This window comes from Ambystoma mexicanum, chromosome 4p, assembly GCF_040938575.1.
Source record: "Ambystoma mexicanum isolate Mex_15411 chromosome 4p, UKY_AmexF1_1, whole genome shotgun sequence".
Classification (NCBI taxonomy): Eukaryota; Metazoa; Chordata; class Amphibia; order Caudata; family Ambystomatidae; genus Ambystoma; species Ambystoma mexicanum.
In genome coordinates this window covers 1,011,949,072-1,011,976,043 of record NC_090927.1, presented here as the reverse complement: position 1 = coordinate 1,011,976,043, position 26,972 = coordinate 1,011,949,072, and the positions used below count along the sequence as shown (strand labels likewise).

At 48.0% G+C, this 26,972-nt stretch overlaps 1 protein-coding gene across 4 annotated transcripts in view; it reads left to right on the top strand.

The window, feature by feature from the left end:
- HSF2 (heat shock transcription factor 2) overlaps positions 1–26,972 on the top strand; it is a 1,113,385-nt gene that overhangs the window by 520,407 nt on the left and 566,006 nt on the right. For all 4 annotated transcript variants that reach the window (XM_069606600.1, XM_069606598.1, XM_069606599.1 and 1 more), the window contains 2 exons: positions 4,516–4,577; positions 4,692–4,773. In XM_069606600.1, coding sequence (XP_069462701.1) covers positions 4,516–4,577; positions 4,692–4,773 — 144 coding nt within the window. The remainder of the gene's footprint in view (positions 1–4,515; positions 4,578–4,691; positions 4,774–26,972) is intronic.

Here is a 26,972-nt window from a genome sequence, read left to right as displayed (position 1 = left end):
TGGAAAGTTTGAAGCAATCCTCGCCACAAAGTACACAAAGTACTGGTAGTAGTAGTAGGAGTGTTTATCCTAGCAGGCGAGTATACCTGGAAAAGAACATTTAGTGTTAGTCTTGGCAGGTGAGTGGACCAGGAAGAAGACCTTGTAGTACTACAATTTGGTAGGAGGTTGTAGTGGAAAACAGTGATATATCCACTGATGTGTACTGGTGAACTATTATGGAATTATCCTGACAAAACAGTGTGGCTTATGACGACGAAATGTGATTCAATGAAGGATTATTGGTCTTCAGAAAACAGAATAATTACAGTGTGTACTGACTTGATGTATGAAGACAGTCTTTTTGGTTTTTCAAACAGCAATTAAAGAGTGAGGAGTCTTTCTTGAAAATAAAACCATTATGTTGCCAAGTAAAGGTCATATTTAATTAACAGAACTTTGTGCCATTTTTCCAGTGGAACCTGGCTATTGAAGGAACCTTCTTGAATTTGAACTTTGGTTGGAAACATCCTGAATTGATCCAGGAGAAGGGGGTTCAACCATGGTTACAATTTATGTTTATAATTTTTCTGGGTGAAATTAAATGTTATGAGTTTGAACAGCCAGATAATCCATGTATGATTTTCTTGTATGTATGAGTGTGAGGGACAGAGATCTTTGGACATTGTCATTTTCTTTTAACCTTAGTTTGATAGGTAGGGAAACCCTTGTTAGGTTAGGGAAAGATAGGCTTTTGTCTCACCCTTCTTGTTTAATAAAATGGCTACTTGTCAGAAAACTCTCCGTCTTGCATTTCTGACCTCTCGCATACACCACAAAGTCACTGTGATCACGCTACCAGCCTCAGCTTCTCGCGCTCTCCTTCTCAAAGGTCACTGCACATCCATCGCTCTTATTGCTTCCGAGCAGTTGCCAAACTTGCATGTTCTGCGGGCTACATAGTCTGCTCCCCTTTTAGTGGTTACGTCGCCCAGGCCTTCCCTTACTGCTGATTGTGTCTCACCCTCATCTGTTTGAATTTTTTTTTTTTTTTTTTTATACTGGTGCGGAAAGTTCATCGATGGAAATGACTGCATGAGAAATGTACGATATACATAAAAGTTCATACATTTCTCATGCAGACATTCCTTGTAAAACCTACCCCTACCCTCGCCAAACGCTCCCAACACACCTCCACCGCCATACTTACCTTTCGCCTCGAAGCGCGGTGTCCTTGTGACGCTGGTTCACTTTCACTTCCGTGATCGGCAACCGGCGCCGCAGGGTCCTTCTTTATTTATTTTTATTTTAATTATTTTTGTTGGGCAACTACAGGGGTGTCCCCCGTAACTACCGCTCACTATACTGTATAGCCTTTGTTTTTCTTTTTTTTTTTTTTTACCTACCCCACCAAACATACATAACACGAAAGGTTCGAACTTTTGGTGGTATGCATTTTAGGTCTTTTGGTGGGTTAGGTAAATTGGATTCGGTCATTTCGGCCGAATCCCTCTTGTTGGAGCATCTCTCTCCAATCCAGTCTACTGTATATACATGTGTTAGTTCTCTCTTCATACAAGTCTCTGTATTGTATATTGTTTTATAGGTCTGATAGTCCCAAGCAGGCCACTTTGTGGTTTGCTTTAGGGAGTTCCTCACAGAAACAGGAGTCCTTGTCCCCAGAGGGGGGAGTCGCTCCCGGTGAGGTCCCACTTGCCTTGACCTCTAAGGAGGGTGTTGGGCAGTGGGTGAAATGTACTTACAGAAGACGTGGAACTTTGCTTTCTGCTGGCCTTCCCTCGCTCACTACAAACCCCATCAACACGCCCCCACCCACATGCAATCGAAACCCCCAAACAAACGCACCTGCTGTTTAAGGGAATGTTGAGTGCAGTGCATTCCACCATTCCAGAAGGTTTTCTTTTTAAAATAAAAGTATAGGAACAGTAAGTATAGGAGCACCGCTCCTGCCCACTTCGACCGCTGGTGTTGCAGAGCGGCTCACCTCCCTAACCTCACAGGGACAAATTCATCAAAGTACCCTAACTTTCCCTTGCCCTGGTTGTGATCAGTTGAGTTCTGGTCAATGATCCTCCCTACAGGGCAAACCCTAGTGTGGTGGGATTGGGAGAGTACCCATAAACTAAATCTACTTAACCCTCATTCTTAAGTGCATTACATTTGGTACTTTTGGTCACTTTTTGGCTTTGCCAATACTTGTTCTGTGACTTTTAAGACCTCCACCTCCCTCCACAGCTACTTACTTGTAACATTGACCTGTTAAGAAGCAATGGGTCTACTTACCTGATGAGGAAAGACTTCTTCAGTTATGGGGGCATTAACATCATACGGCAGAGTATATGTTCTGATTGCTTTGCACAATTTTTCTTCATGTTGCTGTCTACAGTTTTACTTGTTTCAATTATCTTTAACTATTGCTACTGTTTCAAGTTAAATTACCACCAACTGCGTAGGCACATATGTTTATTGGGTGATTCATTGATAGATACTTATCTTTTATTTTACGTGCTTAGATATACAATTAAAGGATGTGGGTTGTCTGCCCACAAACTGTTTGTTTGCGGGTGGACTGCCTTCAGTGTAACTGCTCGGGCCCCCGTTTTGACAGTTCATTTGAAACGGGGGCCCGAGCAATTTTTGTCACCTGCCGCCAATGTTATGGATGCGGGGGACACCCCTGCAAACCCTGAGGCCGAAGATAGCAAACATGGGGACCGGGGGACAACCCTGCAACCCCTGCTCTTAATGTTTGGTATTTTCAGACCCAAATTGATTTAAATAATTCAAACTAATGGTAGTGACCGAATTTGGTCAAATCTTTTGTTCAAATGTTTTCGATCAATTTGGGTGATAACTAATAAAATAGTATTTTGTGCTCCTCTGTTGCCTGAGCTATTGGAGTGCTCCATGTTGGGTTCATTGTACTACACTCCACCCTCATAGCTCCTGAAGTTTGCCTTACTGCTCACTCCAAACTACGTTATTAGAGTTTGGCTAGACCCAAGTGTCATCAACCCTGTTGTAATTGTAATTTATATAGCAGTTTTTAACATTACTATAGTCTCAACACGCTTGTGATGGGGACGCCTTCAGGAGCCTCAGTCCAGAGTATGGGAAATTCTCATCGAGGTTTAAAATGTGTGTGTGCATTTTGGCCAAGATAAGGAATTGGGTGGGCTGGGCGGTCTCATTTAAGCAACCCCAGAGTTCACACATGTGGACAGGTGCTGAGGGAGGTCAGTAGAGTGTGCGAGTGCAGGAGACTCGTTAACGGTCCAGCTAGACCGTGTTTTGTCATAGGTCGTAACTGTCTTTTAACGGCATAGGTGTTGAGGCTGTCTGTTCTATGTATGTGAAACTTTCTGTGCCGAGCTAGACCGAATTTGTTGTAGGTATTAGCTGCATTATGGTGCATGAGTGCGGGTAGCCATGCCTGCGGCCAATGTCCACCAAAGTGGGGTGGTTATACGTACCTTGAGGCTCGGATGTAGCTTTGTTGTTGGCGCCGTGGTCCGTGAGAGGGAGTCCTCCAGACCCAATAGCCGGATCGCCGTAATAGGTCTTCAATGTGCCATGGACAAGCAATAATACCCTAGAAATTCATCAAATAGGATGTTCTCTCAGAACCCTCAAACAGAGCTGGTCCTGAAAATCCATCACAGTCTAGAAGCAAAGTCCAACACAGGAAAGACCCTAACCCATGCCCAGAGATGTGCAAACAGGAGGTAAAGTAGTAAATTGGTACAGCCGCAATAGGTAAGTAATCGGTTTCATGTGAAAAGTTTTCTGGCAAAAAAAGACAGTCATGTCTACAAGTCGCAGGGAAAAAGCTGTGGCGAAATCCCATCATTGTCCCCCGTATTCCATGCAATGGAAGCGGGGGACACCCCCGCAACCTCCGAACCTATTATACATTCAAGGCGAGCGGCTGACATTTCCTCAACCCCTGCTCCCCTTGAACGTATAATGGGACTAAGCAAACTTATGTTACTGCTGCCTTTTCCCAGCGACCATTTGTCATGACAGCCTTTTTGCAGGGACATTTTCACTGAACACCAAGTAATCTTCTGTTTCAATATCCCAGGTAGTCTTTTTCTACCATCACTTTGTATGTGTCAACCTACATTTATAATTGTTTACATTGTACTAGTATCTTTGCATTTATTGGGCAGTACTTTGATACCCTCTTAAGTGCAGGCACCCTCAATATGCTTTCAAACCTAATAAGTAAAACTGTCCTGCCTCCAAACCTTGTCTGGAGCACTGAGCTCGAAGCTTGTAAGGTCATGGATTTCACTCCCAGGGTGCTCCAACAAAATGACCAATGTGATGCATTGAGATCGGAAAACGTGTAAGGGCTTTTGTGAAAGGTGTGCACGACTATCATATGGACCATCATAGTAGAACATTTCCAATGTTGTGGTTAAGTACCTTTCATTTGGATTTAAACAGTAGATATTTAATGATTGTACTAAGAATGCTGTTCTAATATCCAAATGTTTCTTTGCCTTGCAGATCGTACAGTTCATTGTCACGTTGGTACAGAATAACCGGCTCGTAAATTTGAAACGGAAACGGTATGCCACTTTCAGATTGTGATCCTCTTGAATTTGTTTTTGAAGTTACTTTCTGAGAGCATATTCTTATATTATTTTTGTGTTCTTATGGGACTTGTTATATTTGTTTGCTAGAACATTACTTCTGAATGCAAATGTACCACCGCAGCCTAACGTATTGCCTCAGCTTGTGAAAGAAGGTGATGATACAAGTCAAGTAAGTAAAGCTGTTGAAAGTCGTTTGATCGTCTAACCCTCTCAAGGCATAAAGGATTACAATTGTTCTGAAAGTTAATGAGTATGGTTTTGCAGTTAATTAAATGTTTGATGCAGGGGTGTGACACAAGGTGGTGGGGAGCCTGAGAACTGAATAAAGCCATGTGAGGTTGACAGTCCTAATGTGTACCCCTGACGATGTAGGGACTTTTTAACCTACGAGTCCTAATACAAGGCCTCACTAGAAATCTGACTTTGATGTGCCCGCTGGTAAACGCTACGTCTCTGTGACAAAGCTCAAGGACAATCTGTATAAATGACACACTGAAGTTAAACTTTAAATGTATCTGTGTTAAGAAAGGCACACAAAGTTGGATCAGATGTTGCTGGATTCTTGTTGTCTGTTTGTCACTTTGGCCAGTCATTTCAGCAGTCATTCTAGCAATACTGTTCTCTGTTTATTGTGAGCTTTAGGGAGACTCAGCACCCTCCAGTATCCAAGGTGTCAGTTCTCTAAAGGGGTATTTAAGCTTGCAGTGGGGTCTCAATCTCTGTTTATCACCACTGTAAGATTTAATGTCATGTGTTCCCAATATGCACTCTTTCAGGGATCAAAGCCTTTCCAGTCTCTATGATGGAATGTGTTTCATCAGTAATCAATGCATTTCTTAATCTGTGTAGGATTTAACAATACGTTTCTCAGCATGCAGTGTTACAGTAGTCAACGGCTTACTGCATTTTCCCACGTGCATTTGTTCAATGATCAAATCTTGTTTAACCCACGGCCCATTGTTACTGGTATTAATAACATCACTGTGTTCGTTATATGGTCAGCACTGGTTGGTAGGAGTTTAGTCTATTTGTAATTTCTGTGGGGTGCTTCCCGCTGTACCACTATTGGCGCTTTAGAGGGATTCCAGTAAAGACGAGTCCATCTGAACTGTTCCTTGAGAGTGAATGGGATACGAATGTTAACCATATGGCTATGACAGGGGTGCACAATTGATTTCTCTGGAGTGGGGAATGTACCACACAAGTGTCATATAGTGGGTCGGATTGTCTATGGGGATGAGTATGGCTGGTAGGCCATTGGTGCCTGAATTATACTTAAATTAAATCATTTTTGTATACTGTCAACTTGTGCGATACACTCCATTACCACTTTTGATTTATTTGTATTATGGGACTTCATTTGTGTTTTGAATAGGTATCAGGGTGCAAAAGACAAACACTGTCTTTGGACTAAGCAACCCTTAAACACTGGGCCATATGTTGTGTACCACTGGGTTCTGGTCTGTGCCTACATCAGAATGAGGACTATTGTGACTAAAATCATATGGCTGCATTGGGAATGGGTGCTTGGATTGCGATCTGAAATGCAAATGAAGAGTGAAATCCGGGGAAGAAGCCTGGTAAAGTTTAAATGTGGCACTCTCCCAGCGATTGAGTGCCCTCCCCAAATGTTTGATAGAATGAACCCTTGTGATTGGAAGCAGAGTGTTCTCTCCCATACCAGTTCTCTTATTTAACCCAAGAGTCTACGTTCTTACCTTGTGTTGGAGTAGATTTCCTTTTTGAGTGAAATTATCTCCACCAGTGAGTCCCCCATCACTTTCTTATGTACTCTTGGTTTTTTATCTGACTGAGTGGAACCCTTTTTCCACACTCACTCAGTCTTTTACTCTATACTTGGGAACTCTTTTTATCTCTTTTGGATACTCTAACAGAGTTATGCTTTCCTCCATGTTTTCTGCAATTTACCTTTTACTATTGTAGCACACAGCACCTTCTGTGCAATGTTGCAGGAAGCTCCTTGAGCTTTCCTTTTAATTTTACCTGGTTAACTACAGTTACCAGGGATGGTGGCGGGGGCGTGGGGGGTGGGGGACGGAGGCACCCTTCTGTCGCTCCTGTTTATTTTGTGAGATCGGCACACCTCACTTTATGTGGAGTGCTCCGAGGGGAAACATGGTCTCCCTTTTCCCACTATTTCAGTACCTTTTTGTCCTATGGACTTCTACCGCAAATTGTCTTTGCAGTGCAGTAGGGGGACACGGGTCACGATTTGCCTAAAATGGTGGCTGTACTCTTTTAAGCCCTGTTCATGATGACTTGTTCTTACTTGAGCCTTCTTCTACCTTCCATTGGAAAGCACTCTTTGGCGTGCTTCCATTGGAAAGCGCGCCAAGGTGCTTTGAGTACCTGAAAGGACAAGAAGTGGGGGAGGTAACCAAAACTCCACTGGTCTTTGTCCTGCTGTGTGCCTACCTGGATCCAGTTTGAACTGGGAGGCTGGCTGTCCTCCTGTACAGCTGCCCCCCAGATTTGCATGAGAGGCTCGATTGGTGGGCTCAGCCAGTTTTCTTTCTTAAAAGGAGAGAGTCCTGGAGTTGAACCGGAGAGTCGATCACTGGACTGAAGATCCGAAGGGGAATTCCAAAGACGCCCAGCAACTTCCAATTCCAAGCGACCACCAGAGCCGTTGAGTGACATTGAAGACCCAATCCCGGATTCCCAGCAGCAGGGAAGATCTCTTGAAGACTACTTCCTTCCATAGACTGATGGAACCAACCAGTCTAAAGACCACCTGCATTTTGTACCATCCCACAAAGAGTTGGGACCCTCCTGGGCTGCAAATGCTCAATACACTGGGACCTGTGCTTTCTGTGGTGCAATGTCGTGTGAAGCTTGGGTCCGGCTGAAACCTAATGGGCATCCTTCTGGGCCTGCAGTGACACTTTTCCACTCCTTGAAGTCCCCTCCGCTGAGTCGAATACCAAGAAATGAACAAAAGTCTCCCGGACGACAACTATCGCTGAACCGAAGTCTGTGAAGTGCTCAAACGCACCAGTGCCACGAAGATCCATTGCTGAGCTTCCCACTGCTCAAGTTTCTTCTTCACCCATCCAGGCCTAGAAGCCCAAACCGGGGTCAACCGTTGCCTCACTTTGGGGATCAACCTGCTGCACCAAGTTTTTCATTGAAAAAATACTGTTCCAAAACTAGGTACTTACCTTGGTTTTGTTGCTGTTCTCAGGTGTTCTTGGAGAGCTGCAATTAAGCTGTTGCGTGCACCCCTCTCCAGGGCACCCTGAGTCCCATTCGGGTGAACACCCTATTCGGCACCAAACTGCTAAAACATACTATTGCCTACCTGCAAACCTGAATACCTCCTCATAGACTGTGTTCTGTTGGCAGAATTTGGGAAAGACGTATCTTGGGTGGCTGGGGTTTAACCCCTTAGGTTTAGTCTCTTTCCTCCTCAACCCTTTGCCACTGGGTCCCCAGTGCCCCCCATGACTCTTTGTGACTGATTTAGTAAAGGCTTGGAGTTTTCAAGAGTGGTCAAGAAAGAGGGTCATGATGCCTACCCGCGGGGACCCTGACCAAGTCTAGCAACCCCGGAAGCAGGCATCAAGTTACCCCAAGCAAGCCCAACAACCCCTGCTAGGGGCTATTTGGGTGCAGTCCTGGCACCATAGGCGCCAGGCTCATAGGTTAAAACTTACCTGATGCAGACCATGCTGCAAGAGCTCCAAGCCAAAAGAGGCTTGGAAGGGACTATTTTACCTAGGGACTATTTTTTTTTTTTTTTACTCGGGTGGGGCTGGGGAGGAATACTTACCTGGGGCTACTTTGGATGCTATTTAAACCACGCCCGACGAGCAGCACATGCTTCGCTTTGTTCTGCATCCAGCAGCGTAACGTTCACCGTGCCTGCAAGCCTGCATCCAGTCTTCTGCCACGCCCGCCTCGAGTTTGGAGCTCCTAGAAAAAGGGAGAAAGAAGGAGAAAAGGTTAGAACAAGAGCAATACCTTTGATCCTTACCTGAATTCCCGATCCATCGCGCCTTCGAGCTGGAAGAAAGAAGTTATTTTATGCGCCTCGCCTCGCCTGCTGCAGCGCCGCGCTGAACTCACCGGCCTTCGTAGCATCTTCACATTCCACTGCATCCTCCTGCATGTTCCCGTCGCACTCCGGCACCTAAGGAGAAGACAAGAACAGCAAGGTGAGCCAAGGGAATACACAGAGGAATACCCCCCCCATAGACTTACCTGATTTTACCAACGAGGGTACTATTCCTCTTCATGGGTCGGCGCAGCTCCCACTGCATCCTAGCCGAACCCCGGCCCCTAAGGGGAAACAAAAGGACTGCAAGGTGAAACAAAGGGATTAACAAGGGGAACCCTCCTCACCACAAAACACTTACCTGATTCTACCGCCGGAGGCATTATTCCCCGAGACTTCATACTTTCTCTCAGCGCCTGAATAAGGGAGAAAGCAACAGGTTACATATGGACATTATTTTATCGAACTGTGTTGGATAATACAAATCCTTACCAGAATATTACCGGTTGCCACGAGGAACTCTTCGTAGGGTAAAGCTGCAACCTGCAAGGAATCGGACAAGAGTGAAAGTCAGGCAGTTGAACTCTTACGAACTACATACTTACGGCATCTTGCCGGGAATATCGGAGTCAATATTGTTCTGGAACTCACCAATTCCTTCGAGCCAGTGAAGCAACTGGTTATCTACGCGCCCCTGCGCTCAATGCAGGATGGAGAGCTCATCCTTTCAAAACATCAGGTGAGACTATAAGAGGGGGACATCAAAGGTGATCAGTGGGGAGAACAGCGGGGTGGGGGGGGGATTTACGCTCAACTCCACGGGTGGTTAATTCCCTTTCTCCATTCTCAGAAGAATATTCCTACGGGCCAAGCAAACGAAGCTAGGTGGGCCAGTCCAGTCCATCATCTCGGCCCTATGCGTCACATTGGTGGAGACCGCAGCTGTCCAGTCCAGATCGACGCCTCTGTGGGAGCCAGGTGAGCGTAACAGAGTTATCTAAAGTTGCAAGAGTTAACCTAGGTTTGCTTATTAGTATTGGTAGTTACTAACATTTGTGTTGCTTTACATCTGTAATTTAAAGTGTGCTACTTTTTATTCCCCTTTAATTTTACTGTGTGGATAGTGATTACATGACCTATTTTCTAAGGCTTCAGTGTAGATAAAATAAATAACTATTTTGATATAACTGATAGTGTGTTAGTATTTCCTTGAACCAATTGTATGCTCTAGTTACTGTGTGCCTCACTACAGCCCTTATCCCTCCTAGACTAAGCCTGACTGCTCAGCCATTGCTACAAAACCTTTGGGTAGTTCAGGCTAAACCTAAGGGGTTACAACCCTGTCACCTAAGGTAGACTTTGCCAAGTTCTGTCACATATAGTCATTTGTGTGAAACTTCCTAACACCTTGTGTAACTTGGGGAAGTGGAGAGGAAAAACTGCCAATTTGCCTGTGAGTCGAAAAGATGGCAGGGGAAAGAAAAGTTCAGAGAGGAAGCTCTGCTGCCATGCATACTTACTGTGACGGTGAAGCTCTAATGTCTGAGGACGCTGAACTTCTCATCTGGAGGCAACTGATGCTCCTGCTACTTAGCCTGTTGGGCACAGTCTGGTTGCAATCCTCAAAGATCCCCATCGCCCAATACACGTCTTGCTGGATTATCCTTTTAGAGACCTGAAGAGAAGAAGCAGTGACACTGGACACCCATACCACCAATGACGGACACAGTTTTTGACCTGTTGTGAACAAAAGCACAAGCATAGGTGTGTTTCTGAGGAGTCTGTCTTATCTGAACTGCAACTGCTGGACAGTGTAGTGAGTTGGAGGAAATCGGCAGACACTTAACAGATATTTTAAATTATGTATATTTAAATAAGAAGGATAAAGCTCATCTTTCCCTGTTGCTAGAGGAGTGTCCCTGCATATGTGAATAACTATAGGTACAAGTCCCAAAGGAATATGTCCACCATCCAAGCTAGTTCTTGCTGACTTGGCCACTATTTTAACTAACTTAAATTAGACTAGGAGAATGTCTCCTCTCTCTTTATCTGTTTGATGGAAAAAGTCTCTTCTTTATTCCAAATTCTCTTTAATATGAAATCTTTAAATAATCTCTTGACACCTTCTGGATTCTTTCTTGTAACTCTCTCACAATGTTCTTGGGTTTTAACTCCTTTTCTGGTAGCTTTTCGATAGTCCTTTATATCGCTCTTTACTATAGTTTGACCCAGGCTCGTACGTCTTCCTATTTCTTGTAACCCCGGCTTTCTCAGATGCTATATACTTTCTTGTTGTTTGAATCTCCCTCTCTTCTGGGGTTGTTCTGCTTGATCAACTTTTGCCTTATATAGCTCACTTATATTCAGTTCATATTCATGCAATAGTTCCTCTAAATTGTTCAACTCTTTCTCTTAATGACTGGGGTCCTTTTCCCCTCTTCCCAGGATGTCTGGGCCCAAGTCTTAATGCCTTCTCCTTCAGGATTATCGGTTATCCTCTTTATTACTGTAGCACAGTTCCACTTAAATGAAGTTAGTAACTCGTTGCTTTGAATGCGATGAATTTCTCACACTTTATAATGATGTTCTTGTTTATCAAAGTACATTTTAGTTTTGCCTTTGGCCAAGTCTCTGGGTACTACAATGTTCTTCCGATCGGATAGTCCCATATATGCTACGAGGCTACAGGGTCTAGGGAGTTCCTCATAGGTCTGGGAGTCCTTGTGTCCAAACTGGGAGTCTCTCCTAGTTAGGTCCCCCTTCCCCAGATCCTTAGGGGAGGGTCTTGCGGCGCAGGGTAATCTCCCTAACCTCAAAGTGGGAGGCTCCCCCTTAGGGAGAAGGGACGAATAGCCTAAATTCATCACAACACAGACTGTATCTCTGGAAACTTGCAGATGATGAAGAAGACAGCCACACTGTACCCTAGCGTTAGCAATTAGTCGCCTCTAAATCGGCACCTTTTTCCAGTTGTACCTTACTCTACCACTGCCCGCAGATGGGCTTTATCAACATTGGACCCATTGCTTACCATCTGTGGTCCAGAACTGCCACTGTTTTATCTTTCATGCTGCAAATTTACAACGGTCCGACAGTCGGCATTCAGGACCAGCCACTCTTCCCAGAGCACAAAAACAGACCTGTGCGATTTGGCATAATCTTCAACATTGAACTACCATTTAACATTTTGGGTTTCACAGCATCATCATACATGACCAGCATTCTTTTCAGTCAATCGGCAGTCTACCTCTTGAATTGAATCTTATGAGGGGCTAATGCCCAATTAAGTGGACACAGGTCCTGTGATGCTACTGGGGTATCGTTGCCAATCAAACTTAGTACCCGAAGGACCCATGTGACATTGGACATTGCTGATGGCCATAACTGGTAGGAACATCATTTGTTAACACTAAAGTCTATAAGATAAGTTTACTAACTGTAACATGCACTACATTTTACTTGGCTTCGCAGAAAGTGAATTGTTTGCATAAGCATATTCATTTTGTACCATCTTTGATGTAGGAATGAATCGAACACATATCAGATTGTAGCAAAGTTCAGCATCTTTATTGACTGCCTGTATGGGTTAAAGGAGGAAAGGTAAAGTGGTCTTCTATATTACTGTTCTGCCAATAATGTTGGCCTCACTGCACATGGCTCTGTTAGAAAAGGAGGTGGGGGCAGGGGGAGTGGCAAAGGCAGCTGTGGACAAACTGTGGTGTTGATGGGTGCAGATTGGAACCACCAGTTACAGGTGTGCTGGTATGGCTTCTACTGTCTTCGTGATTGGGGCTTGTTAGCTATAAGGGTGGTCCCAGCATTAAAAATAGCAGTGGAGACACTGGAGTGGGGTTTTGATTGGAAAAGTACATGGTAGAATTTGGTGTGCTAGAGCTTGTTGGTCATCTTATAGTAGGTGAAAGTGCTGTAACTTTGAAAGATGTTAGCAGTGAGTACTTTGTGGGGGAAGAGTAGGGTGAAAAAGCAGAGTATGGTGTGGTGGCAGCATCCTTTCTTTGTTTTGGGAACTGTGGTCTTATGTAAAGTGTCAAAGGAGAGGAGATGGGCATCTGTTTAAGGTATCCTTGATTGCTATTATTCCCTTAGGCGAGTGGTACAGCAGACTAGTTTCCGTTGTAGAGAGTTAAATGTTTGGCAGTCTAAGCGCCTAGCCACTTTGATTGGATACGTGAATAAGCCAGTGTTTCCGTGTGGGTTGGTCTAGGTTAATAGATGTAAATCCAGTTCCCTTAGTTGAAAGGCAATGTTTTTTGCTGTTTCCACTTCCATGCAAATGTGCTTCCAAAGTTTGTGCCAGTCTAGAGAATGAGATTCTCCTTGTGTCTCTCTTTAAAAGTCCGGGACAAGGACTAGAGCGGTGTTACTCGACCAACCTAATTATCCTAGAGGGAGTGTAACACTGGAAAGTCCTTGTGAAGCAGGCTGGGCATTTTGCATGGTGGGCAGTGCATGGTTTTTTAAAATGTATTTTCTTAACAGGGAGCCAGTGGAGCATACAAAGTGTGGTAGTTATGTGTTGAAAAAGTGTTATCATGAGGAGTAGTCTGACCACCTTATTTTGTGCTCTTTTTAGCTTTTCCATGAGTTGTCCCTGGAGCCTGAGAACAGGCCGTTTGCAGCATAATCCAGTCTTTTAGCACTAGGGGTAATTATGGCTGTGGTCTTGAGAATGAAGGGCAGGTATGGTAAGATGCATCATAGTGTGCAGATTTGGAAAGAGCTTCTGACAAACGCTCTCACTTGCGGTTTTTGCACATGTTTACAACCCATTGGGGTTCCAAGGTTCCTTACCATGGATAATGGTGCAGGGCATGAGCCCAACTCCTCTGGTCAAGGTGCTGAGAAGGTGCTTGATGGGGCTGCACTACAAAGCATGAGTTCTGTTTTGGTGGGGGCAAGCCTTAGTGCGTTTGCTGTCTTGCATGCATCCATGTGGTCGAGTTATGTTTTTAGGTCTGGTGAGTTTATTGAAGGGTTGTTTTCCATTTAGTAGATTAATTGTGTGTCATCTTTGTATTTTGTATTTGTTTTATTTGTAACGCGCAGCCGTCAGGCCCGGAGGCATTAGGGCGCAACTTTAGACAAGGTTACATAATGAACATACATATAATCAATATTTATATGCAGTGCAAAGTATTCAGAGTATACAGCAATATACATCATTTGCGGAGTTGAGATTAGAGCAGGCGCTTACTGGGACAGGGCTCCCAGGTACGTAAGAAATCCGAGTTTCAAGGCTGATTGAAGAGCCAGGCTTTCGTTTTGGACTTGAAGGCATTGATGCATTCTTCTGATCTGATGGTGAGGGGGAGGGCATTCCACAGCTTAGAGGCTAGGACGGGGAAGCTTGATTCACCCGCTTTTTGTAGTTTGAACCTAGGGATGGTTAAACAGTGGGTCTGGGCGGTTCTTTGCGGGCGGGTAGGCGTGTGGCGGGATAGCCTGTTGCAGAGATACGGGGGGAGCTTGGTTGGCTAAGCATTTGTGGGTAAGGCCTAAGGCTTTCAATGAAATTCTCTGTTTGACAGGTAGCCAATGTAGATTAGATCTAGTTTCCGAGATATGGTGGTTTCGCAGGATGTTTAGAGCCGCTCTAATGGCGTTGTTCTGGGAGATTTGCAATTTGTTCAGATTCTTGGTTCCTGGGTAGAGGGCGCTTCCATAGTCGATTTTGGCCATGATGAGGGTTCTGGCCAGTGTGACCGAGTTTGAAGTGGTCAGGAATGGCCTGCAGGCTGCAATGAGTTTGCAGGTGTATGCTGAAGCAGATCTGACTGCATTTGTTTGCCGGGATAGGGATAAGGTGGCGTCAAAGTAGACGCCTAAGGTTTTGTTGTCTTTCGAAACTTAGATAGTGTTGCCATCGATGATAAACGATTGGTAAGACGGCTCAAGTTTACTGAGGCGTTGCATAGTGCCCAAGATGAGGAGCTCAGTCTTGTCATCGTTGAGGCATAACTGGTGTTGTGCCATCCAAGCTTGGATAACCAGGTAGACGTCATTCAGGGCCTTGATGTCAGCCAAGTAGTCTCCAGTGATGGGAATGAGTATCTGGGTGTCGTCAGCGTAATTCGTATGAGACACCCAGATAGTCAAGTACATCAAAGAGCGGTTTTGTAAAAACATTAGAGTGTTGGCGACACGCAAGAGCCCTGGGGGACGCCGCAGTGAATAGGGGAGGGATCAGCGGCTGCAGATTGAGAGAAGACCCGCATAGATCTATTAATCAAGAATGATTTGATCTAGGCCGTAGCTGACGGAGAGAAATGGGCGGCAGAGTGAAGATGCTTGCATAAGATTTGGTGATTGACCAAATCGAATGCTGTAGAGAGGTCGACTAGAAGTAACGGGACCAGTTTGCCGTTGTCCTTTAGAACTTCAATTTGAGTTTTTAAGACTAGTAGAGCTGTCTCTGTTCCGTGTCTGGGGCGGAAGCCAGATTGTCTAAGACCTAGGAGGTTATTGGCTTCCAAGTACTCTTGGATTTGCAGGTATGCTGCGCGGTTTAGGATTTTTAACAGAAACGGGACAGTAGTAATAGGACGGTAGTTGGTGTGTATGCTAGGGTCAAGGGGGATCACCCATGCGTCCTTGAGGTTGTTGGGGACAGTTCCTGTTTTAAAGGAAGCATTGATGAAGGATGTGATAAATGGGGCCAAATCGTGGGCCGATTCCTTAATGATTGGGGCAGGGCAAGGATCACCCTGGCAGTTGGACAGTTTGATCCTCAGGATAATGTTTTCCACCTCCGCAGTGGTAAGTGGTGAGAAGGAAAACCGTTTGAGATTGGGCAAGTCAGGGGAAAAGGCCCGAGCTGGGGTAGGAGGGCGATTGTCCAGTTTCAGGCTGTCTTGTTTAGCTATGATATTAGATTGAATCGTGGTGATTTTATTCAGTAACGCTGCCTGAATGTTAGCGCACCATTTGCTGTCTTTAATGCAAATGTCGGGGGGGGGGGGGGGGGGTGTGTGTGTAACAGGTGTTTCAAGTTCTTTTAGGATCTTAAAGGGTTCCTTAGAATTGGAGTCAACTTGCAGGATGTGATTATTGAGGGACTATTTTTTTCGCCTCTATAATGGCTGCTTTGTAGGTGAGCGAAGCCAAGAAGAAGCCATCTTTGTGCACGTCAGAAGGGTGACTTTTCCAGCGATTTTCTGCACAGCGTTTAGTTTTGCGGAGTACTCTTAACTGTGGTGTGAACCAAGAGTTAAGGTGTGCCCGTGGTTTGGCCTTCCTCAGTTTGATGGGGGCAATAGAATCTATAGCTGTGAGCATACTGCAGTTATAGATGTCAGCTAGAGTGGTGGGGTCATTGCAGGAGTCAGTGGCCACTTTAAGAGAAGGGAGCAGCAGAGGGAGAAGTTTCTCCTTGGTTATGTCCTTTTTGTTTCTGGTCGAGAGAGGAAGCGCTATCAGGGTCGGGATACGGGGGAAGCTTCAATATTGAAGGTGATGATGTGGTGGTCTGGCCATATGCAGGGGGTATTGGCCAGGACATTGATAATGCAGTTAGAGCTGACTAGCCAGTCAAGGGTCCTGCCTTTAGAATGCGTGGGCTCTTGGATGTGCAAGGTGAAGCCAGAGTTAAGGGCGTTTTCCAAGTCTAGTGCAATAAGATCTTTGGGGTCGCCAAGTCCTAGGTTGAGGTCACCAAGGATGACAATTTGTGAGTTTGTTTTTGCATTGTCAAGCAGGAGGGTAGAGATTTCGCCGACAAAGGAGGGTGCGGGGCCTGGGGGCCTGTAGATTAGATGGATGGTGGCTGTTTGATTCGGTGTTAGTGCGAGTTTAACTGATAGTAGTTCAGCGGACTCGTGTTTAGTATTGGTTGATACTCTTAAATCCAGGGTGGTTTTGTGGATGATGGCTAGGCCACCACCTCTGGTTTGGGAGGCAGAGGTGCGGTCACATCTCATAATGCCGAAGCCAGGTGGTAGGGCAAGGGATAAGGAAGGGATGGATGCGGCATGAAGCCAAGTTTCAGCAATGGCAATGAAATCGAGATCAAAGGATGTTATAAGGTCTGCTATATCTAGAGCGTGCGCTGGGAGGGATCTGGCGTTGATGAGGGCGCCCTTGATAATCGTCAATTTCACCTCTGTGGACAGGAGTTTGCTATCGGTGGGTGCAGTGGGTGAGCACGGTGGTGTATGTAGTGTTTGCTTGGGGAGATTACTACGAGTGGGGCGTATGCGGAATCTGGTGCCTAATCTTTTGTTTCTAAGAGATGAGGAACACGGTTGATTCGGAGTGGGTTTACTAGCGAAGTCTTCCAGCCAGAGGGCTGGGTCGTTGAAGTATGGGTTAGTGTCAGTGTGCTAGGGGCCTAAGGTGGGTGTCATAGGGTCCATTGTGGGGGTCGCCATGCGTAGGGTCGGGGGGGACAAGACTTGGGATGGATAAGGTGAGTGATGGCTGAGGGTGTGACGGCCGTGTCGGACGTATGTGAAGCTGGGTGATAATTGCTGCTTCAAAGGACAGGAGGTGATACAGTATCAGGAGCGCCCTAAAGAGCATGGTGGATGTGCACCTGGTAAGGCGATGGCGCAGAGATGCGTCGCAGTAATAGGCAAATTCGATTATGATAGGGCAGTGCAGGGTCAACAATAGGCTGGTTCGATTTTAGCTAGGACAGTGCAAAATCAGCAGTGAGCAGGTGTGCTTCTCCAGCATGGGGTCTGGCATGGATTCACATGCTCATGAATATTCCCCGTCGTCAGGCTGGGAATCCTCGGTAAAGAAAAATCAGTATCGGTTTCGTTTCTGATCTGTCTTTCGTAGTAGTAACCAATCACTGATCTCTGCGTCATACTGACCACAGCCAATGACTGCCATCTCCCTAAGCCCCGCCTCTGGCAGCCATCTTCAGATTTTTACAGCACGTTCAAGTGTTGGGATCCTCGTGCTATTGCTCTCGAGCGTTAGTGCTTTTTTCGCGCTTTTTCTTAGGAAACTGTTCTCTTTTTCGGTCAAAAGAGCCTCAAGCTCCACCGTTTCTTTATCCGTTCAACGGGGACCCGTGCCGGATTCTTCTACGCCCCTCAAGTGTGAAGATTTCGTCGAGCCACACTTTTGGAGGACTCCAGAAGTTTCTCAGGCCCTTCTCGAGCATTAAGGAGGACGAACACTCCCTTTGCCTCTACTGCCTGCATGAGGACAAGACGCACGTGGAGAAGGACTGTGCGTTTTGCGACAATATGTCGGAGCGGACCATGAAGGACCGCCATCTGCGTCTCGCCAACTGGCTGGAAGGGAAGAGCCCGTCAGGCGAGAAGAAGAAGAAGTCCCAGCGGTCTTCTAAGACCTTTGAGGGCGCCCCGGCGACGGGGGTCCAACAGAAGGCCAAGCACCGCGAGTCCGCTGGCACCGGGAGCGCCGAACGGTCCGGCTCTATGGGCGCCAGGCAGGGCGCATCCTCCCCGGCGCCATCAACCACGAGCCAACGCTCTGGCTCGGGTAAGAGGAAGGCCGAGCACCCGGCGAAGCTCCTGGAGAGACCCCGGTTGTGCTCGAAGGCCCCATCGGAGGGGGAGCGAGGCGGTGACCCTCCCCCCCCAAGGAGAAGGCGGTGAGCGCACCTAAGGTGGTGAAAGCCTTGATCCATCCGGCCAAGGCCTCTATCGAGACAGTCGCGGCGGCCCTGGCTCAGCCTGTGGAGGCTACACCAGTGGTGGCGACCTCGTGGCCCAGAATCTCCCTGCCACCGCGGAGGGAGTCCTCTTTCATGCCCATCGACCGGACCCCCGTGAAACCTCCGGAGAAGAAAAAGGGGGGGCAGGAGGTCGTCATGGATTCGGCCTCAACCTCTGAGGAGGAGCTGATCAAAGTCTTAGGCCACGACGTTGGCGTGGAAGAAGACCATCCTGTCCGGAGGGACCCTGACGTAGGAGACGACAAGAATGTCGAGGGTGCCGACGGGGCTCCTGATCGCCCATCGGAACCCCCTCAACCAGTGCCGCAAGACAACTCGGCAGCCATTTTGTTGGCTATACAGTCCTTATGCTCGGAGATAAGGATGAGACTGCCGTTACCACCAACGGAGGAACCGCTCCCGACGGGGGACCCGCAGCCAGGCCCTTCTGGGAGCCCTCCTCCTAAGAGAAGGATTCATCCTCCACCTCCTTTTCAACCATCGCGCCCTGCTCAGCCCTCCTCACCGTCCACGACACGCTGGGGATGATACGGGGACTGACACGGCCGCGGCGGGTACAGACGACGAGGTTTACGACGAGGATCTCCTGTCGTCAACCCCCCCGGGCTTCCCCGCCCGACAAGATTGGATCGTTTCACGCCAGGATCGCCAGGGCATCCGAGCTTTTCCAGCTCTGCCCGGAAGAGAAGAAGGAAGGTTTCCTTTATCAACGGCGCGAGACCAAGAGGAAGACGGTCCTCGCTGTACCTCTACTGGACGATATCTGGGATGAGGGTCTCTCCCTCCTCAAGAACCAATCTACAACGCCGGCGAGAAGGGATCGGTACGAGAAGAAGTATCGGGTCCCGGACGCGGCCATCTCAGCGGCGGCCAGGAAGAAAGCGGGGGGGGCTCGGCCTCTACGTCAACCTCCCCGCCGGACGGCGAGGGAAAGAAATTGGACACGATGGGACGCAGAGTCAACTCATCGGCAGCGACGACGATTAAAGCTGCCAACGCCTTGGCTATCGTAGCCTGCTACGACAGGGAGTTGTGGTACAAACTCGCCCCCCGGCTGGACTTCCTACCAGACGACAAGAGGGCGGAGGCCCTAGAGATCTTGCAGGAAGGAGAAGTGGCGTCGGACCACGCCATTACGATAGCGACGGACATCGCTGACACTGGATTTCGCCAGTTGGGCAATGGCGTGTGCCTTAGGCGGCGTGGATGGCTCAGGGCTATTGACTTCCGTCAGGACGTGCAGACCACAGTCTTGGACATGCCGTTCGACGGGAGCAACCTGTTTGGGAAAACAGTGGACGATTCCCTACAAGCCATCAAGGCGGACACGGAGACGGCCCGGGCTCTTGGTGTTCGCCAGCAACGACGGCCGCCCTTTCGGAGCGGCGGAGGCAAACAGGGTGCCTCCAAAGGTTGCGGCGGCGGATTTTCCACCTATCGTCAAGCGGCCCGTTCGTCGTCACAGGAAGCCTACAGGGGACGAGGCAAGTCGGGCAGACCCCGCCGTCGTCGCCAAGGACAAGGCGGCAAAGCCTTGTCGAAGCAGGACTGAACCCGCCGTGGGGTCGGGCCCCCACCGAAGCACCCTGGTGGGAGGCCGGCTGGCGAGCTTCGTCAGCGTGTGGGAGTCCATCTCCACCGACAGTTGGGTGCTGGATGCCCTGGCTCAGGGTCACGCGCTTGAGTTTCTAAAGAGGTGCCCGCGCGTCCCCCCTGTGGCCAGGAAGGAACATCACGTCCCTCAACTTCTCTTAGAGGTAAAGGCGATGCTCAAGAAAGGCGCCATCGAGCTCGTCCCAAAGAGGCTTCGGGGTTCCGGAGTTTACTCAAGATACTTCCTCGTGAAGAAGAAGACGGGAGGATGGCGTCCCATCCTGGACCTACGACGACTGAACAAATTCATCAAGGCACAGAAGTTCCGGATGGTCACCCTCCAACACGTCCTGGGTCAACTGGAGGAGGGCGATTTCCTGTCGTCGTTGGATTTGGAGGATGCTTACTTCCATATCCCCATCCTAAAGGGACACCGAAAGTTTCTCAGATTCGTGGTCCAAGGGCGTCACTACCAGTTCAGAGCCCTTCCCTTCGGATTGAGGTCGGCACCCAGGGTGTTCACCAAGTGCCTCGCACCGGTGGCGGCACGGCTGCGCCTAGAGGGGATCCACGTCTACCCCTACCTGGACGACTGGCTCATCCGAGCAAAGACGAAGGAGGTCGCCGCGGAGCACACGGCAAGGACCGTCCAACTACTCACGGACCTGGGATTCTCCATAAACTACGCCAAGTCCCACCTGGTGCCCGCGCAAGACGCACTGTTTCTGGGAGCGAAGCTCGACACAGTGTCGCTTCTGGCCTCCATCGGAGGAAAGGACGAGGGCCATCTTGGGCAAGGTGCAGCGGATGCCGGTTGCGGACGCGGCCAGGGTGAGGTCCATCAAGTCCCTCCTCGGAATGATGTCTTCTTGCATTTCTCATCCGCCTGTGTAGGCTTCGGATGCGCCCGTTGCAGGAGTTCCTGGACGCGCGCTGGATCCAGACGACGGGAGTTTCCGACGAGCGATCCGGTGGTGGGGCACCCGCGCACATCTGACGGCGGGCATGGACTTCCAGACCCCGGGCCACCAAAAGACATTGACCACGGATGCCTCCCTGGAAGGGTGGGGAGCGCACACCGAAAATCTGCACGCGAGGGGTCTTTGGCTGCCGGCGGAGAGGTCCCTCCATATCAACGTCCTCGAACTCCGTGCAGTGTTTTGGGCCCTCAGGTCCTTTCTTCCGTCCCTCAAGGGCAAGGTGGTGAGGATCTCCACCGACAACACCACCACCATGTTCTACATTAGGAAGCAGGGCGGTACCAGATCCCCAGCCTTGTCCAAGAAGGCACAGGATCTGTGGCATTGGGCCGTCGCCCAAGGGATGTTTCTGGTGCCGTTTCATCTGGCAGGAATAAAAAACACCATCGCCGACTCGCTCAGCAGAGAGCTGCGCTCGTGCCACAAGTGGGAACTACGACAGGATCTAGTGGACCGCCTCTTCCAATGGTGGGGCACACCCCAGATCGACCTGTTCGCGACGGCGACGAACTCCAAGTGCCGGAGGTTCGCCAGCAGGTTTCCCCAGCCGAGGAGCATGGGCGATGCTTTCTCGTTCCCCTGGGAGGGCCTGTTCCTATATGCGTTCCCTCCATTGCCGCTGCTGATCCGGCTCATCAACCAGCTCAAGAGGTCACGGTGCAGGATGATCCTTGTCGCACCTGCGTGGCCGAGGCAGATATGGTTCGCGGACCTTCTGGACTTGTCAGCGTCCCCGTCAATCAAACTGCCAGTGGACGCGGATCTTCTCTCCAGGGAAGTAGGCGCCATCCTCCATCACGACCCAAAGTCGCTGAACTTGCAGGCCTGGCTCCTGCAGCGTTAGAGTTTGGAGGTTACGACATACCGGCGGACTGCAGAGAGGTTCTTGCAAAGGCCAGGGCGTCCTCAACTCTTAAATGCTACGGACACAAATGGAAGAGGTTCTCTGTCTGGTGCCAGGCACAGAAGATTAACCCTCTACGGATTACGGCTCCTCAAGTACTGCCGTACCTGCCGATGCTGGCCAAGGCTGGACTGGCGCACGCTTCCATCAAGATTCATCTTGCTGCGATCTCCCGATACACCAGAACCACGGGACGGACGTCTTTGTGGTCTCATCGTCTGGTGAAAGAATTAATGAAGGGACTGTTCAGATCGTTCCCGCCAGTGAAGGCCCCGGCCCCGGCATGGGAGCTCAACGTGGTGCTGACCAAGCTCATGAGACCTCCGTTCGAGCCTCTGCACTCGGCTCCGTTGAAGTTCTTGTCGTGGAAAACAGCGTTTCTTGTGGCCATCGCCTCCGCACGACGGGTGGGAGAGATCCAGGCCCTTTCCTGCAAGCCCCCGTACTTGACTTTTCACAACATGAGGGTAGTGCTCAGGACGCACCCCTCCTTCATGCCCAAGGTGCCGTCGGACTTCCACCTCAAAGAACCCTTGGTGTTGCCTGTTTTCTTCCCGTCGCCTTCGTCGCCGCCTGAAAGGACTTTGCACTCGCTGGATGTGGCTAGAGCGCTGAAGTTCTACGTGGACCGCACGAAAGACGTCACAACTTTTTGTGAACTTTGGACCTGTCAATCAGGGGAAGGCTCTCTCGAAGGCTTCCATTTCCAGATGGCTCTCCGGCTGTATCAAGTACTGTCATCGGTTGGCAAACCGACCGCTGCCTGGCCGTCCGAGAGCCCATTTCACCAGAGCGATCGCAGCTACCACGGCATTCCTATCTGGTGTGCCCTTGCTGGACATCTGCAGGGCTGCTACGTGGAGGTCGACGCACACCTTCACGAAATTCTACTGCGTCGATCGGGATTCCAGGGAGGAGTCCAGGGTCGGCCAAGCAGTGCTGCGCAACCTGTTCGCCTAAGGTGAGCCTGGTGAGGAGGTAAGAATTGCTTAATGTTGAGTTTTTGATGTAATGCTTAATGTTGAGCCTTTGCCACCTCCCGTGGTTGTGCATGTGTGTACTGCTATGTATTCTTTTATTCATGAGCATGTGAATCCATGCCAGATCCCATGCTGGAGAAGGAACAAGTTACTTACCTGTAACTGTTGTTCTCCAGCATGGGTCTGGCATGGATTCACATGCGAACCCTCCCGCCTACTCCTCTGCGGCTCTTCACTTGGTCATACTGCCTCTTCACGCGCTACCAAATCTGAAGATGGCTGCCGGAGGCGGGGCTTAGGGAGATGGCAGTCATTGGCTGTGGTCAGTATGACGCAGAGATCAGTGATTGGTTACTACTACGAAAGACAGATCAGAAACGAAACTGATACTGATTTTTCTTTACCGAGGATTCCCAGCCTGACGACGGGGAATATTCATGAGCATGTGAATCCATGCCAGACCCATGCTGGAGAACAACAGTTACAGGTAAGTAACTTGTTCCTTTTAACTCTGGCAGTGCAAAATCAGCAATAGGCTGGTTCGAGTTCAGCTAGGGCAATACACAATCAGCAGAGCGCAAGTGTGCTTTTAACTATGGCAGTCCTCAAATAACAGTAGGCAGGTTCACTATGGTTGAGACAGTGTAGAAATCAGCAGTAGGCAGGTACGATTTGGCCAAGGCATATATCAGTGGCCAAAGGCTGTTGTCCCACGACGATCTGCAGATCGATGGATGCATGCAGGCGGCCATCTTAGACCCGGCGGAGCCTCCTCGAGGCCAATGGCGGCAAGATGGATATGTTGGCTAGGCTCAGCAGCAAGTGCAGATGCTGCATTTAAAAAGGCATGGTGGAACTCCGTACGAAATGTACAGCGTGGTGCACGTTCTAAATACTCTCGTGGTGGTCGGGTGGCATGTTTGGGATCTGCAGGAGGCCATCATTTGGCTGCATTTCTGTTCACGAGGAAAGAGGTGATCCAGCAAAGGGCTGCTCCTTTTATTCCAATATCTGCAAGTCTCTTTAGAAGAATCTAATGGCTAGTAGTATCAAAATCTGCCTAGATGTCCAGATGTAACAGTGCACTTTCAACATTGTATTCCATGTTGTTCTTTAATGTGTTCCATATTGAACACAGTTCATTCTGGGTCCCTCATTGGTCTAAAGCCATGCTGTGCCTCATCAAGGAGCTTTTATCAATTAAGTCCCAGAGTTGATCTAAACTCTTCCATTTTGTTTCCCATGAGCAGAGTTTTTGAGATTGGGTGATAATTTACAGGGTTGTTTGGGTCAGTTTTCGTTTCTTGTAGATTTCCCTGTTCTAAGCTGATATTAAATGTAGAAGAACGCTCCGGTAGTGACTGCGTCATTGAGGAAGGATAAAAACGCAGGCATCTGTTCTGGGTTGTCTTAAAATGTATTTGATGTACATTCGAGGAACCAGAATCCTGCAGGGCTGAAGAAGATGATACCAAGAAGGTCCTGCAGGGAGAAGAGGCAAAAGGTGGTTTGCAAAGGGGTGATTTGTGTGGAAGGTGATGTCTCAGTGGTAGGGTAGGGACGTGTTAGTTATTTATTATCCATTTGTTCTTAGATGTGCAGTATATATTTGTTGAAGTCTGCCACAATCTGCATAATCCTCATAATTGTATTGTGTTGTTGGCTGCCATGACTTTAAATTCTTGAAAGATCCTTAACAATTCCTTGTTGCTTTGTTGTGCCCATTCAATGCATCTATGGTAGTGTGCTTATTTGGCTTTGATTTCTGCCCTATAGAAACCTAGCCGCTTTTGATGGTAAGCAAAAATGTCCAGTTATTAGTTTCGTGTAGATATTCTCCTATAAAATGTTGCTGATTTCTTCTTCTGTGGGGTTTTAAAGGCTTTTTGGGGGCAATGCAGTTCAAGGCCAAGGTAATCCAGTTATGAAGGTTGTGGAGTTGCTCATTTGGATGTTTCTTGGTGGTTTTGATATGATGGTTGATTTGTTGGATTCCAGTATGTCTAATAACATGTTGATTGATTTGCACCTAGTTCTAAAGTATGGACAGGGGCAGGAGTCCTGAGGCTTGTTCTGCATTTACTGTGCTTCTGTGGATGTTGTGAATGGAATAGGTAAGTGGTCTGCCCAGGGAAGGTGGACTGTTGAGCAAACCGTGGTAATATTCTCATTGAGAAAGTGTGTGGCCTGCTATGTGGGTGGTACCTCTAAACAAATGTTTGAGATGTAGTACAGTGAGATTAGTTGCAAGGGGTTTCATGATGGGATTGTCTTCTTTCTCGAGCCAGACGTTTAAGTCGCTGATTATCGGATCTTGACGATCCACGGATAGTTAGTGGAGGCATAGTTTTACTTACTGTGAGAATGATACTGATTCCGTAGTAGCAGAAATAAAGGACCAATGTGGTGGTACTCTCTAGGCAGAGGATTCAAGAAATAACCTGGCTGTGCTGTAGATTTCCTAGTGCAGTTTGAAATTAAGTTGGCCATGCTATAGATTCACACATAACAAAGTAAGAGTTGCATATTGTACTGGGTCATGAACAATAAAATAAGGTATCCAATCATTCAGTGAATCCAATGGTGGTCGAGTGGGTAGAGGGAGGACATAATGTGAAGGTCCAGCTGTGAAATGTGGTGGTATAGTGAATTAATAGTTTTGAAATTAAATTGGCTAAGCAGTGGCAATCTAGTTGTATTGTGATTTTGCTGGTAGCCCAATGTACGGGACTATGATTTGAATTAGTTGGGAAATGGGCTCAATGTTAATACAATGGAATAATCGAACACGGTGCTGTAATTGCTGGTAGAATGAAGCAGGGACCTTTTATAGTATTCCAATCTGTGCAGAAAAAAAAGATAATCTAACTGCACAATGTATATGCTGCTGGGACAAAGGGAGAAGTACTAAGCTGTGCAACTCAGTTGTGGATTAATGAGTGGAGCAAGGAGTTAATCTGTCCGGCTTGTTTATTTGACCTGTACCGCAAAGAAATCGATGCTATGACTGATTCAGCAGATGGCACAGTGTTGGGGAGAATACTCAGAAATGTGCCAATTCCCTCCACTTAGAGACCCAGAGCAACTTTGCTGGATTTTGAGGACTTTATTATTTTTTTTTTTAACCTGCAGTGTGTGAGACTTTTTCCCACTTATGTATTTTAATGTGATTTTTTTTAACACTGTTTCTTTTGGTTGTGGAGTCTGACAAACTCCGTAGGCATCATCTTTTACATTGTGTCACGCTGCACCTTCAGTGCAGTGACACAGGGAAGTCTTCCAGATTTTCCAATGGTTTAAATACCTTCTCTGGGATAAACGGTTTCCCAGAGCAGTAAAGTGAAATTGACTTAACTTACATATATAACTTTCTAGACCCAGCACATACTATCTTACAATAGGGTGCTGGAGGGGTTACATAGTATCCCCTTTGTCTAGCTTTTCCTGTAACATTTTTTATCTTACCCTTTCCTCGATGAATGGCTGGTGGCAGTGGTTTACTTTTAACTACCATGGTGTGCATTTACCGCGGGCTGCATTTGCAGCTGCAGTAAAGCACCCAATGGTGTCATTTTTGTCAAAATGTCCCGGGTCTTCCTTTTTCGCCATTTCTTTGTGGAAAGGACCTTCTTGAGATTTACTCTGCGCACCAAAGGTTTGGTCCCTTTGTTCGCTTTGCCTTTGGCAGGATTCACGAGTGAAGGCCGCCTCTGGCTCCAGGGTGTCTGGGGTGGGCAGGAAGTGAGGGAGGTGCCCGAAACCCCCTGTGCTTAGTTTCTTAGGATACCCAAATGCACTCTGTAGTGATTGGCCGGCTGACTGTCCGGCAAGGACAGCCACCCTGCTGGGTGACTGACAGCTAGGCTGGAATGAATGGGAGAGAACTGAATAAAAGGTGAGGCTTTTGGCTTGGAAGGCAGATTCGACCACTGGACGAAGTAACCGAAGAAGAACCTGAAGAGGACGCCTGCTGCAACTCCTGGACCGTTGGTTTGCTCGGTGAAGCCCTGCTGCTGTGCTGAAACTCCAAATTCGTATCGACAGAGACGCCCCTGCAAGGATGACTTCTCCCCTTGAGTTGGTGGGACCAATCAACTCCAAAGTAAGCCACCTGGACATTCTCTCGGAGCTGGTTGACTTTCCACAGAGTTGCTACTGGAAACCGAAACGCCTGGGAGAGAAACACCAGTTTGTGTGCATTGCTTTTAAGCTGGCTTAGA